The sequence below is a fragment of the Nicotiana attenuata genome, unplaced genomic scaffold, assembly GCF_001879085.1.
Source record: "Nicotiana attenuata strain UT unplaced genomic scaffold, NIATTr2, whole genome shotgun sequence".
NCBI classification, from domain to species: domain Eukaryota; kingdom Viridiplantae; phylum Streptophyta; class Magnoliopsida; order Solanales; family Solanaceae; genus Nicotiana; species Nicotiana attenuata.
Genome location: NW_017675104.1, coordinates 44,116 through 57,409, shown reverse-complemented (window position 1 = coordinate 57,409; position 13,294 = coordinate 44,116). Strand labels below are relative to the sequence as shown.

Sequence of the window (13,294 nt, the reverse complement as noted above, 5' to 3'; positions counted from 1 at the left end):
GTAGCCAAGCACCGGGTGCCGTGTTACGTCCAGCCCCAAGTTCGGGGCGTGACTATTTAGTGTGGAATCAAATGTGGGAATTGGTTCCTCAAGATTCTAACAAGAATATTGTTCATTGTAAGTGGATTTACAGGATCAATAGGAAGGATGACGGTTCAGTTGACAGCTACAGAGCTCGTTTGGTTGCCAATGGGTTTACTCAGTGTCCAAGTCTTGACTATCACTATACATTCAGTCCGGTTGTCAAGACTACAACCATTAATATTGTTCTTTCCTTGGAGTTCAGCACAATTGAGTCTTACATCGGTTGGACGTCAATAATGCCTTTTTACAAGGCATGCTTGAAGAAGAGGTTTTTAGGAAATAACCACCTGAATTTGAAAATACAACTCATCCCTCACATGTTTGTCATTTGCGTAAGGCCATTTATGGTCTCAAGCAAGTGCCGCATGCTTGGTACAATGAACTGGCATCACATCTCTTTTACATTGGGTTTATTAAGGCTCACTCGGATCCTTCTCTCTTTTTTCGCTATGACTCTAATGGTGTTGTGTATCTTTTGGTCTATGTCGACGACATCATTCTTACAGGAAACAACTCTTCAGTAGTTTATCATATTATCTCTTCGTTGGATTCCCTTTTTCCCTTAAAAATCTGGGTCTTTCATCCTAATTTCTTGGGTTGAGGTTCATCGAGATGCCAAAGGCAATTTTCTGTCTCAAGCGAAGTATGTTTCGGACCTTCTCCATGATCTTATGATGGAAAATTACATAGGTGTCTCCACACCCATGAGGTCATCTCAAAGTTTGCTGCTAAATGATGTACTCCATCTTATGATGCTACTGAACACAGTAAAGTGATTGGCAAGCTGCAATACTTGTCTTTTACTAGGCCTGATGTTTCTTACTCAGTGAACAAATAGTCTCGATTTATGCATGCGTCGTCTAATGCTCACTGGAAGACCGTTAAGCGCTTCATACGATATCTCGAAAACATTGCTAACTATGGCCATCAAATTGCTCCAAGCACCAATCTTAATCTCTTTGTGTTTTCTAAGCTGACTAGGCCAGCAACCTCACTAATCGAAGTTCCACCACAGGTTATATTATTTTTCTTCGCCTTACTCCAGTTAGTTGGTCATCAAAAAGACAATGCACCATTGCCCGCTCGTCTACTGAAGCAAAGTACCAGACTGTTGCTAGTGCCGTTGATGAGATCACTTGGGTAAAAAATCTTCTCAAGGTACTACATGTCCATATCCGCACAACACCTACTATTTTCTATGACAACTTTGGTGTTACCTACTTATGTCAGAACAACTGTCTTCACAACCGCATGAAGCATATAGTTGTTGACTTCCACTATGTTCGCCAACAGGTTAACGACAAGCGCCTTATCATCAAGCCATTCCTAGTTCCGACCAGTTGGTTGATATTCTCACCAGATCACTTCTAAAAAAACTCCTTCTGTCGCCATTTGTCCAAGCTAGATGTTGTTGCACAACATCTAGTTTGAAGGGGGTGTATTTGGAGTTACTATTACTGCTTTATAATATTACTGTATCTACTTTGTTTTACTGCATAGGTTGTTATTTTGTTTCCACAATTTGAGGAGTTTGCTACTTTATTTTCCTTGTTTTCTAGTTTGTTACCACTGTAGGTGGAGCTTTCTCACAGGGACTCTATAACTTGTTTGTGTATATAATCAGCTCATCATATTTTAATAAAATCATCTTTTTGGTTCATCTTGCTCTTATAGTATTAAACTACTCATTGATATACCCATATCGAACTTACGATGAAATCTATTAGGCAAAATACATAGTTTATCCCCCGAACTTAGGACCAAATTCTGTGATACACTTTCTGAGCACGGGCAATCTATTACACATCCAACCTTCTAAAGTGTGTCTAAGATACACTATTTTTTTTGACCAATTATTTAAAATATATGTAATATCACGCACCAATATAATCATGAAACGTGTCATTAACATAAAAAACAAAATATTATATATATATATATATATATAATTACTCATATACCCTTGAGTTAAAATACCCTCTAACTTTCCATCTTCTTTTACCCTCTGTTGCCGTCACCGGAGACCACAAGAAAAAACCATAACCACCTCCTGACCTTCAAGAAAATTTACTTTTGCATTCCTCCGTAACAAATCATAGACAAAGAATGGAAGATATGAAAACTGAAATTGAAATTTCTCTTTTCTCTAGCTTCCCTCTCTATTTTCGTATTTCAGACCAAAATCGAACAAAGCAAATAAAAGTTAGTCCTACTTCATGAATTAAAAACCTGTCAATACAATAATAAATATTTCGTTGTATACATCTACAGATACACAATGGGTACGTAACAAGACTCTCTTGGTGAGACCCATCAATATCTCCAGGTGATAAATATTGTGTATTAGTGATGGATCTTGAAGATAAAAGAAATGAAGTTGGGAGATTGTATAATTTCTGTCATTTTCAAGAAACAGGAAAAAAATTGATTATGTAAAGTGAATTTTAATGGTAGAAAAAGAAGCAAATTTTTTTTTTGGTATGCACTCTTAAAGAAAATTTACAGCGAGTTGTGTAAATTTCATATGATGAATTTTGTAAATTAGCTTATTGCATGATAAAAAGATGAAAGGGAGGAGGGGCTTGGAAAAAACGAGAAAGGAAAATTGGGGATGGGGAACGAGGAAGAAGAAGAGAAGAAGGGGGTGGAGTTCTAAGGGACTAGTTACTTAAAATATTAAAAATATAAAATATTGACATCTGGCACTTAACTAAGGATTGGGGAAAAAAATTTAAATGGTTCACGCTCTTACCGTTTTGGTTAACACGCGCCTGCCACGAAGCAAAAGAGGTGTGTCTTGGGCATACTTTAGAAAGGTTAGGTATGTAATAGATTGTCCGTACTCAAAAAGTATATCACATGGATTTGGTCCTAAGCTCTGGGGGGTAAACCTTTTGTTTTGCTAATCTATTAAATATGTTTGACAGAATAAAATGTGGAAAAATTATATACGCATTAGTGACATCTAAATGAAAACAAGGCAATCATACATGCAAAAACTCCTATATTATTCATATAAAAATCAACGTGAGGGAAATTAATTCAAAGTAGAGATAGGAAACGTAAATTGTTTAGGATTTGATATTTATTAGTTTATTTAATTCATGTCTATATAGAATTTGAGAAATAAGGGTGCTACTAGCTATTTTCATATATAAAAAATTGTGAAAAGAGTATGAAGAATTGTAAAGATCATTCACATGTTCAAAGCTTTTTTGAGCAAAACTATTTCCAACTTATTAGTATTTAGTAAATTGTAATTTATATATTGTCCTTCACCGTGTAACAAAACTTCCACATTGTATAAATTGTTAGTTTCTGTGCTGCTATCTATACATAACTAGTAAAACCAAAACGATCCTAATAACTAAGTCACCAAAATCACAGATTTTTTCAAATATAGAAAGATTATACAAAGCTCTTTTATCAATATAAGAGGTAAAGTTCTTCACCACTATCAACTATCATAGAGAGCTTTGTTAATCCAACTTTGAAGCTGAGGACACGTTCAACAACCTTAGTTTTAGTTTAAGACAAGAAGAACGGTCGGCAGAACGGGCCAAATATATCCCTTTACTTTCGGATATTGTCTACATTTAACCTCCGTTATACTATACGGTCAACTTTTCCCCTATCGTTATATTTTTCGGCCAAAATTTACCCTAGCATCAGCATACGTTTAAAAACACCCTTGATCTGTTAAGTAATCCAAAATCTCCCAATTTTTTTTTATTTAAATCACTTGTTGTTCTTTTTGTTCCACTATTTTCAAAGATTACTATTGATGTGAATGCTAAACATACTAGACTATACAAGTTATTCATGAATATTTTTAGTTATTAATGCACCCACTTCTCTTCTTGTGATAATGGGTTTGGAATTGATTTAAAATTTTATTTATTTTTCAGCGACATACACACTCTAGAGTTCATTAGTTTTATTTTTCGTGTGTTATATGCAACTGCTCATGATGTATGTACATGTATATTCAAATATAATTTGTTATTGTCTATAGAGGTCGATCGACTAACTTAAGAGTGCACAATGTGTAGGTATTTGATTAAAGCAAAGTTGAATTCGACAATGTAATGCCTCCAAGGAACTTCAACTTCTATCTCTAATACTTGCAAAGTCTTCATATGCAACAAATTCATTAAAGTTGGGATTTATAAATACTTTTGGGATTTAGACAAGCTGCCTAATTTAGATTTTTCAATTTATTATACTTTGTTTATTAACCGTTGTATAATTTTATATTTCTTTCTCTTATTTTTTTCCCAATTAAGAAAGTAGGTAAATGCCAATTATTTCGAAAATAGTGGATCAAGAAGAAGAATAAGGGACTTGATTAAAATTATTTGGGAGATTCTAGGTCACCTGACGGACTGAGAAGTAATTTTAAAAAGCTTGCTGATGGTAGGAATAAATTTGCCGGATAGTATAACAAAAATTAAATATAAACAATATACGAAAGTAATATAGAAATATTTGGCCCTTCCCCTTTTCTTTAATAAGAAAGATGGAACCAAATATACATTTCTCATGTTTTTGCTCAGTCGATGATCGCTTTTACCTATTTTGCACTCCCTCTCCAGTCTCCTGTAACAACTATATACAAACAACACGAAAATTATCTTTTTATATACTCATTTTCACATTATCTATACTATATTAAAAGTGGAAAGCCCAAAATCAAAAAGTTAAATTACTAAAATGCCCTTTTAATAATTATAAATTGATATTTGTTAATAATAATTAATAGTACTTAAAAATATTGATTTGTATTGTGTCTTTTCTAAATAGTTGTGTTCTTTCATTAATATCTAATTTTTAAAGAAACTACGTATTTAGCAGTTAGAAAGAACAACTTATATAAATAAAAGAAATTGATGCCTTGACTGAAGGATTGTGTTCCTTGGGATTAGTAAAATAATTTTTGGCTACGATTCATAATTCATTCCCTGTTTGTCCACGCAATCAAGATGTCATGCACGTCTTACAAATAGTAATACTTTTTCAATCAAGTATTCTCCTCATGGCTTATGCTTCCTTCCTAACACTAAGGGAGACGACTCAAATGATCAGCTGTTGTAACAATCTCCATGGATTAGATACAAGATGAAGAGCGCAACCCAATGGCGTGAACTTCAGATAAAGAAAGTTTCCGATGAAAGTTAATATAGTTTTGGACCTCTTCAAGGTATGTTTCTAGCAGACTATATACTTTGAAGAGGTGTTAAATAAATTAGATTACAAGTGAAATGAGAAAAAGCAAAAATACAACTTCTCGCTTTTAATTGGACAGTGAGCACTTGCTTATAAAATCTCACAAGTGTCTCTGTCAAATTCTCATACTAACAACGTTAAAAAATATTTCCATTCTTCTTTCTTAAATTTTATACTTTAATTTAATTTTTTTTGTTTTTATTGGATTGCATTCTTATGGTAGAAGAAATTAAAGAATGATACTCTAAGTTGTTTAGTAGGTATTATATCTCGGGCATTGAATTTCTTTTAAACCTTTTGTACAATGTGGAAAAATTATTAACCTCAAGATAATTCCTTTAGACACATTATCTACATTCTTTTCATATTTTAATCAAAATTCTCTTGCACCATTTTACTATTTTAGATTACTTTTGGATATATTTATAATATATTCAGTGAAACGGTTTATACAAGTGGTGGTGAAAATATAGATATTGCTTAAAGTAACGTATTTTGATAATTATGCACAGGTCACTGTTATTTAGGTTAGAAAGAGTTAGTACAGTTCAAGGAAGAAATATTTGATCTATATTCTTTTTTTTTTAGGTAAGATACCTTTACCGACTTGACAAATAATTTTAAAGGTCCTTTGAAGAATCATAAAAGAAAAAATTCAATTTCACGAAGACCGAGTTTTGATTTTAAATCAATAATATTTTAGTTATTCAAAGAAAAAAAAATTTACTTTATTCTTTGGCACAGAATTTTTGAGTGATTCATTTCTTGAATATCCTTATGCATAATTTATAGTTTTGTTTTTAATTGTATGACACTGAAAGTTTCATATTATAAATTAAAATTCTTTTTTATTTCTTCTCCAAGGTATAGTTTATAAGGAGTAATATTTTGCTCATAACTATCAAAATTTATAAAGCAAAGATTCTGTTTGGCCAATATTTGATTTAAGTTTGAAAAATTAGTATCTGAAATTAAAATTGATATTGAAAAGAAGTTAAAATTACATTTGGCATGACTTTCAACCTGGAGAAGAAATTAAACTTTTGCGACTGAAATATTACTTCATTTGACATATTCAAATATCATTTTAGCTTCAAATTAGGTGGTGTCCAAATAGCTTTATAACTCAAAACAAACATTCTTAAAATAAGCATATGTTAAAATTTCGACATTTTGCAATATGAACTGTAGGTAAAAATTTACTCGCACCCAAAGCTTACACCAAATTAGTAGAATAGTGACATGTGTTTGCTCATGGAGTTCTAGCACTTAATCATGATCAAGTAATACATGTTTTCCCTCTATTAAATCACTTAACTATGGTAAAAATAATTTGTTTGGTGCAAACACAGGGTTAGGGAAGTATTTATCCGAATTGAATAATAATGATATGAGATAAATGTGCAACGCACGTTCAGAAAAAGTAGTAATAATTAAATGAAGCTAAAGTTTAGCAAACATAATTAACCACCTCAACCATTGCTTTCTTCTTTGTTCTTTACCTTTTAAACAAAAAGAGGGAAATGAGGGACAAGATTGTAAGGTGAAGAATCGAACCTTTATCAATCAGGTAAAAATATATTAGGTGGCTAACCACTATGATTCTCCTGTATGTTCTTCAACTTATCAATCCACGTGCATATCCTGTTTTTTAAGAGCTTGTTTTTATTCTTAGACACGCATGTTTCTAGGAGGAACCTTGAATTTATTTATTTGCCTTTTAAGTGTAATTGGATTTTCTTTTATTGGAACTTAAATCAGCTTTCATTTCCAATTTCTCATGAAGGCAATAAAAGTTTAACTTGTAGAATTCATTTGAGTTAAATGGGCTTTGAGAACTTGACTCATTGATACTAAAATATTAATGTTCTTAAAATACTATTGCGTTCCATCTCCTGACAAATGTTGGGAAAACTAAAAATGATTCTCAGTTCCCACCTACAGCTCTTACTGATAACTTCTCAACTTTTTGGGGTCCAACATTTTGGGCCAATTGCTATACTAAGGATTTGGAGTTTCTGCTTATTCATGGCTGAACTTTTTGGGGAAGAGAAGAGGGGAAATTTAAAGAAAATGAGGAAGAAGGAATCAGGACAAGGGTTATGTTTATTAGTAATCTATATTCGAAAATATATTTTGAAAAATATAGAAGCAAAGCAAAATTAGAAATGTAGAAGAAATAGAAAATTAATTCGAGTCCACTGAATCCATAATGTTTCCTTAAGGAACTTAATCCCCTCCTAGTACCCGAATTTTAGGATTATTTCCTCTCAGGATAGAATGGATTACCCTCACTGATGTAGCGGTACTTCAACCCCTAGTGACCAACAAACTTAAAGATCGGTAGCAAATTACACTTACTGCATTTTCTTTAGGAATGGCAATGGGGCGGGTGCAGGTTCAGCCTAAACCCGCAATGATTCATACCGCCCCGCCCCGCCATGCATAGTGAATTTTTTTTTTCAATCTGCCCCGCCCCTGCATAGACCCGCTCCGCTCCGCCCCACATAAGTTTTTTTTATTTTATCTTTTTATCCTTTTTCGTTTCTATTGATTAGTAACATATCTTAAGACCCGTTTATCTATTTTTCACTGAACATGTTGCACTAAAAGTTATGCTATTTATAAAACAGTTTAGGACTAATTTTTTACTCAATTTATGTGAACCTGTTTGACTGGGCACGGAGTTTAAGAAAAAATGAAGACTTTTGGAATTTGTGGTCCTAAACAAGTCAAAAGGGGGCCAGAGTATTTGTGAGGTTATAAAAGCTTCTCAGTAAGGGTAGAATTGTAAGTTTAAGCTAAATTGTTTCCAAATTTAGAAAGGGTTCATTCTTTTTGGAACGAACCAAAATGAAAATAGGTTCACATAAACTGGAACGGAGGGAGTATGATATATATAAAGTTTCACTTATTGATTAATATATAAGGTAAAACTTTTAAAATTTGACAACTAAAATTCATGATCTACAAAATATTAGCAAATGCAAATGGAAAAATAATATAACATCCCGCGTAGATAAACAGGCAGCTGTAGTTATAAATAAGGTATTATATTATTGAAGTTTGATTATGATTTCAATAAATTATTACGTTTTGTTTTGATAAATTAGGAACTACTCCATAGTAATAAATGATTAACGTTATTTATAAGCTGGCCAACTTTCAAGAATGTTGTAACTCCTAATTTTAAAAAAAAAAATTACTAGAATCAAACACAGAACCAAGTAAATGTGTAAAAAAAAAAAAAAAACGGAAAAGCAACTATAAAATTTTCCTATAGAATATGTTGCAATATGTATTTGAAGATTTGATTAAACAAAGGACTTTCAGTATTAGCCTAAAGACCCAAAACTGGATAAAGGCAATGGAGGGTAAAGAAACCCGCAACTCGCCCCGCCCTGCACTCGGATAAGCTTCAACCCGTACCGAACCTGGATAGTTTTAAACCCGCCTCGCCCCGCACCCGTCCGCCCCATTTGACCGAAGCCGAAGTCGAGCGAGCGATAATGACGGCGCGAGGCTTGACTTCTGCTCGACTCTTTTAAGAGCTAGAAGAAGTACAATTGTATATATACCCATCAAAAATTTTTTCCTCCTCCAATATGAGACATTGTCCCTTTATCAAAGACGGGAATTCAAAATTTTCATTTTTCCTTCTATTTCTCCTTCACCATATTTTAAGTTATAACAAACTTAAACCCAACAATGTTAAAATTGCGGAGTTGGGTTTTATGGAGTGTTTTTGGAGGGGTAGGTTGGTCTTTTGGTGAAATGGAGGTTACACGTGGAGGCTTTATAGGCTGCAACATTTCAGATTAGATATCCCAAATGGGCACGTAATTGGTCGGTTAGTGGTAAACGTAAATTTTTAAGAAAGATATCAGTGAGGTTCTCCATGAGCCAATAGGTAAACGAAAGTTATTTATAAGACAATGAATACGCTAGGGACACTTTTTATTAATCCTTTTCCGTTTATAAATATACTAGTGTTCCTGTTTTATTCCTCATAAAATACAAATGCAATACCCAGTGTATTCCCAGGTACAGGAAGAATAGTGTGTATGAAGACACTCTATGAAGGTAGAGGCTGTTTTTGATAGACCATCAACTAAAAAAAACCATTTCAAAGCAGGTTTAAAAAAGAAAATAATAGTGAAGAAGTCATGTTGAAAATAATGAAGACAAAGAACAATAACAACATCAAAATAATAAAGCAATAAGATAACCGAAGGAAAGGAAATAACATGTTAAAAATTAAAGGACAAGGAGATAAGTTGTAAATCAAATAAATGAGCAGTGTAAAATGCAAATAACTCCATGTGGTCAGAGGACCCCTTAAATCCATGCCTTAAATTCAATCATAGATGTGTTAGGTTGCCCTATTTGGCAGTGGCGGACGTAGAATTTCAACTACATTGGTGCATTACTAAGAATAAGGAGGAAAAAATATAGTAAGTGGGTATTGATCCATATTCCTTTTGGTAAATAACTCAACGTTCAACCAAATGCACCATTCAACCTTCTTGGAGCTTGGATGCCAACAGGGCAATAGTTAATATTATATCAATGTAAAAAAATATGTACATATAATATCTAATTATGCGGAAAGACCATGGGTCCACGTGCCCTATAACTGTATTTGGAGAAGCCGCAGGAAGCTTGATGATTTTGTTTAATGCACAATACTAGCTGCCTCAACACTTTAATGACCTCCTTCCTTCTCTATTTGATTTTTTTCTTCCAAAGACAGCTTGTTATATATTAAGAAAGCAAGTTTTCAAATAAAACTACAACATCATTTGCAATTCAACTTGAAAAGGCAAGCTCCTAAGAGAACCTATATGCAGTAAAAAAGAAAAACTGAAAATGTAGCTACATATCTTATGTGCAATAAAATTTCAAGATTTAAAAATAAATACGAAATCCACACGATCAAAGAAAGATAAGAGCTCCGGATTTCTTCGAACGTGATAAGGAACAATTTTAAAATTACTATCTACACATAACTAGTTAAAGAAAAATAATCCCAATAACTAAGCAACGAAAACCACAAATTTGCAAATCCAGAAAAAGCTGACGACATGTTCAGCAACATCATGTTCCCTTTACGAAAGAACTTTCTTTTTCTTTCTTTAATAGTAAGAAGCATCAACCAACGTGCTTTCACTTTCAAAATTACTTCCACGCGTATCATTATGTGACTGGTAAACACCAATGAATCAATTCTTTAGCAACTGATTAACGAGCGTTGCAAATATATATTTCTCCAATTTTCCTCTATTTATGATTGCTTTATCTATTTTGCACTCCCTCTCCCCGTCTGTAACAACTGCACATTGTGAACCGGACAAACATGATGAACAAACTATATATTAGTTATTATAAGGTGTACATTAAAGGAAATTTTGACACCCACCAACTTTAAATTTTAGATTAAGGCGTGCACATAGATAATTAATTTTTTTTAGACAGCATGCCATGACACAATATTGTTCAAAGCTTATGAAATAGGGTCAATTATTATCATAAATAACTTTCTGAATGAAAAAGTGATTCTCACAAGCGTGAAGGCAAGACAGCACTATGTTTCAACCCTAAAACTCCACACACTTCCGGAACCAACGATTTCCTCAGCTCTGCATACGTTTTGCCATTCCAACGCTTCTTCCCCAGCTCCTCTGCCAGTCTCACCGCCGCAACCACCGCCTCCTCCGCCGTAGGATGCGCTGAATCCACAATTCCCATCGCCACCGCCTCCTCCGCCTTCATTTTCGCTGCTTTCAAAACCATATTCCGCCGAGCAGCTGCGGATCCAACCTTAGACCTTATCATCGCCGTAAAATAGTCCGGCAAAGTCATCCCTATATCCAACTCGCTCATATACACCACTCCTTTATCAGATCTCATGGTTACATAATCGTGGCATATAGCTAGCAGCAGCCCCGCCGCCGCAGCGTGGCCGGTGACGGCGGCGATGGTCGGAATTGGGAGTGATAGGAAATCGGCGACCAGCGGCTTGAACAAGGCCACCATGTTGTGTAGCCGATCTTTGGCAGCTTGCGCTGAACCGGCGGCTTGTGCATACTTTAGATCAAAGCCGTTAGAGAAGAACCTGCCTTGGGCTTTTGTGATCAGAACGGAACCCTTCACGGCTTGGGATTTAACTTCGGCTACCAATGAACGGATCGTAGCGATGAGAGTAGGATTCAGTCGGTGCTCATCGTCTCCGGTAAGCGTAAGATAGAAGATGTTGCCTGACTTTTCTAACGTGCACATGGTGGTCAGAAGGGGAGAATGATTTTTTCTCTTTGATATATGTGTTGGACCGGATAAAGATGACGGACACTATATATGAATAACATGAAGGGAAGAATGAGTGGAATATATAATGAATTATAAAATATATTTCACCCTTTAAAGTTGGCTATTCAATAATCAATATTCAAAAATGCCAAAATATGTCATGATCCATAACTCCATAAGTCGCTTTGGAAAGTTCTAATAAATACTTAATTATCAAACATAATACTAATATTTTGTGTTTAACAGAAGAGAATGTCTTTTCTACTTGAAATTATTGATAGTCAATAGTGACAAATAGATGACTCATCAATTAAGCACAATTAGCAACTTGTTTGGATGGTTGTTACGTAATGTATTGTTACTTTAAATACGATGTTTGTTTTGATTATTACTTAATTTTTATTATATCGTATCGTTAAATTCGTTGTTACGTAACGACGAAATATGCCACTTTATATAACGACCGATTTGACGTGGTCGCGTCGTTACTTTGTCTTTTTCTCTCAACTTCACCCTTTATTATAATTAAATAATTTTATTTTATCATTTATCCTATATTTTCATATAATAATTTTACTCTGTATCATAATTTTTGTTTATAATATTACATAGTTATTCTTCATATTATTAGTGCGTGATATCATGAAATGACGTCAAACAAATAATCTATCCAAATATTGTTGTAAGCATTTAAATTTTATCGGATTTAAATTCATAAAATAATTTGGACCACGTTAAATTCAAGACACTAGTCCAAACAAATATTGTGGCTAGTAAATTGCATTAATTATTTAAATTCAATATATATGTGTTGGGTTAGTCCATTCAATTGGACTACAAATTAAATGATAAGCCCACTTCATTAGGCCCAATATGACATCTTCCTAGAGGCCCAGTTTGGTGCCACGCATGAAAATGACAAGGCATGCCAAGTCAAATTAAAAGGCTAATGAAATCGCGCCACGTGTGCAAGTGACATGTTCTGGCCAATGAAATGCGGCCTTGTCACACTTCGATTTGATTGGTCGGAAAGAGTTTATTCTTATCATAACTCTTCCCTCCCACAACTATAAATAGGGGTCTTCATAACCCAGAAAAGACACCAGAAGTTATAACAAGAATCAAGAGAGAGCTCATGGACCAAACACTGCAAATTCCTCCACAAGTTTCAAGCTTCAAGCAATCAAGTTCAAGCTCAAGAACGAAGAACAAATCAAGTTCAAGCTCAAGAACAAAAAACAAATTAAGGTCAAGTTCAAGCTATCAAGCTAAAATCAAGAACCAGATCATCGTTCGTGGCGACAATTACATATTCAAGATCAAGCTCAAAGGCCCTTGAATTTATTTACTATTGGAAAGAAGAATAAGAGGATCCATAGAGATTGTAACATTCAGATATTTGAAATAAAATACTATGATTGTTGCAATATTTTTCGGTCTTGATTTTATTTTTCGACGCAATTTTATTGTCTACAAATTCTGGCACGCCCAGTGGGACAATCTCTACCTCTCATCTCAGCTTTTCAATTACCACAGTTCTAGAACATCGAAATGGCTTTAAAGAAAATCAATTCCAGATCAACTTCCACTAAAGCTGCTAATTCCAAGCTCTATGCTGACGTGGAAAACATCCTCAATATTACCTTTGGAAGCTTTGGGCCAGTCACAAGGAGCAAAG

General features: G+C 34.0%; 1 protein-coding gene across 1 annotated transcript; it reads right to left on the bottom strand.

The window, feature by feature from the left end:
* Positions 1-10,250: 10,250 nt before the first annotated feature.
* LOC109219659 (enoyl-CoA delta isomerase 2, peroxisomal-like) lies at positions 10,251-11,744 on the bottom strand. Its single transcript, XM_019384131.1, has 2 exons — positions 10,874-11,744; positions 10,251-10,642 (listed from the first exon to the last, which is right to left on the bottom strand). Exons 1-2 carry the CDS (start codon positions 11,587-11,589, stop codon positions 10,606-10,608), a joined length of 753 nt encoding a protein of 250 aa, XP_019239676.1. The 5' UTR covers positions 11,590-11,744; the 3' UTR covers positions 10,251-10,605.
* Positions 11,745-13,294: the final 1,550 nt, after the last annotated feature.

Coding starts and splice junctions, on each gene's coding strand:
- LOC109219659 (XM_019384131.1), bottom strand. CDS start 11,589: ATGTGCACGTTAGAAAAGTCAGGCAACATCTTCTATCTTACGCTTACC. Junction 10,643..10,873: donor GCTGTCTTGCCTTCACGCTT/GTGAGAATCACT, acceptor CACAATGTGCAG/TTGTTACAGACGGGGAGAGG.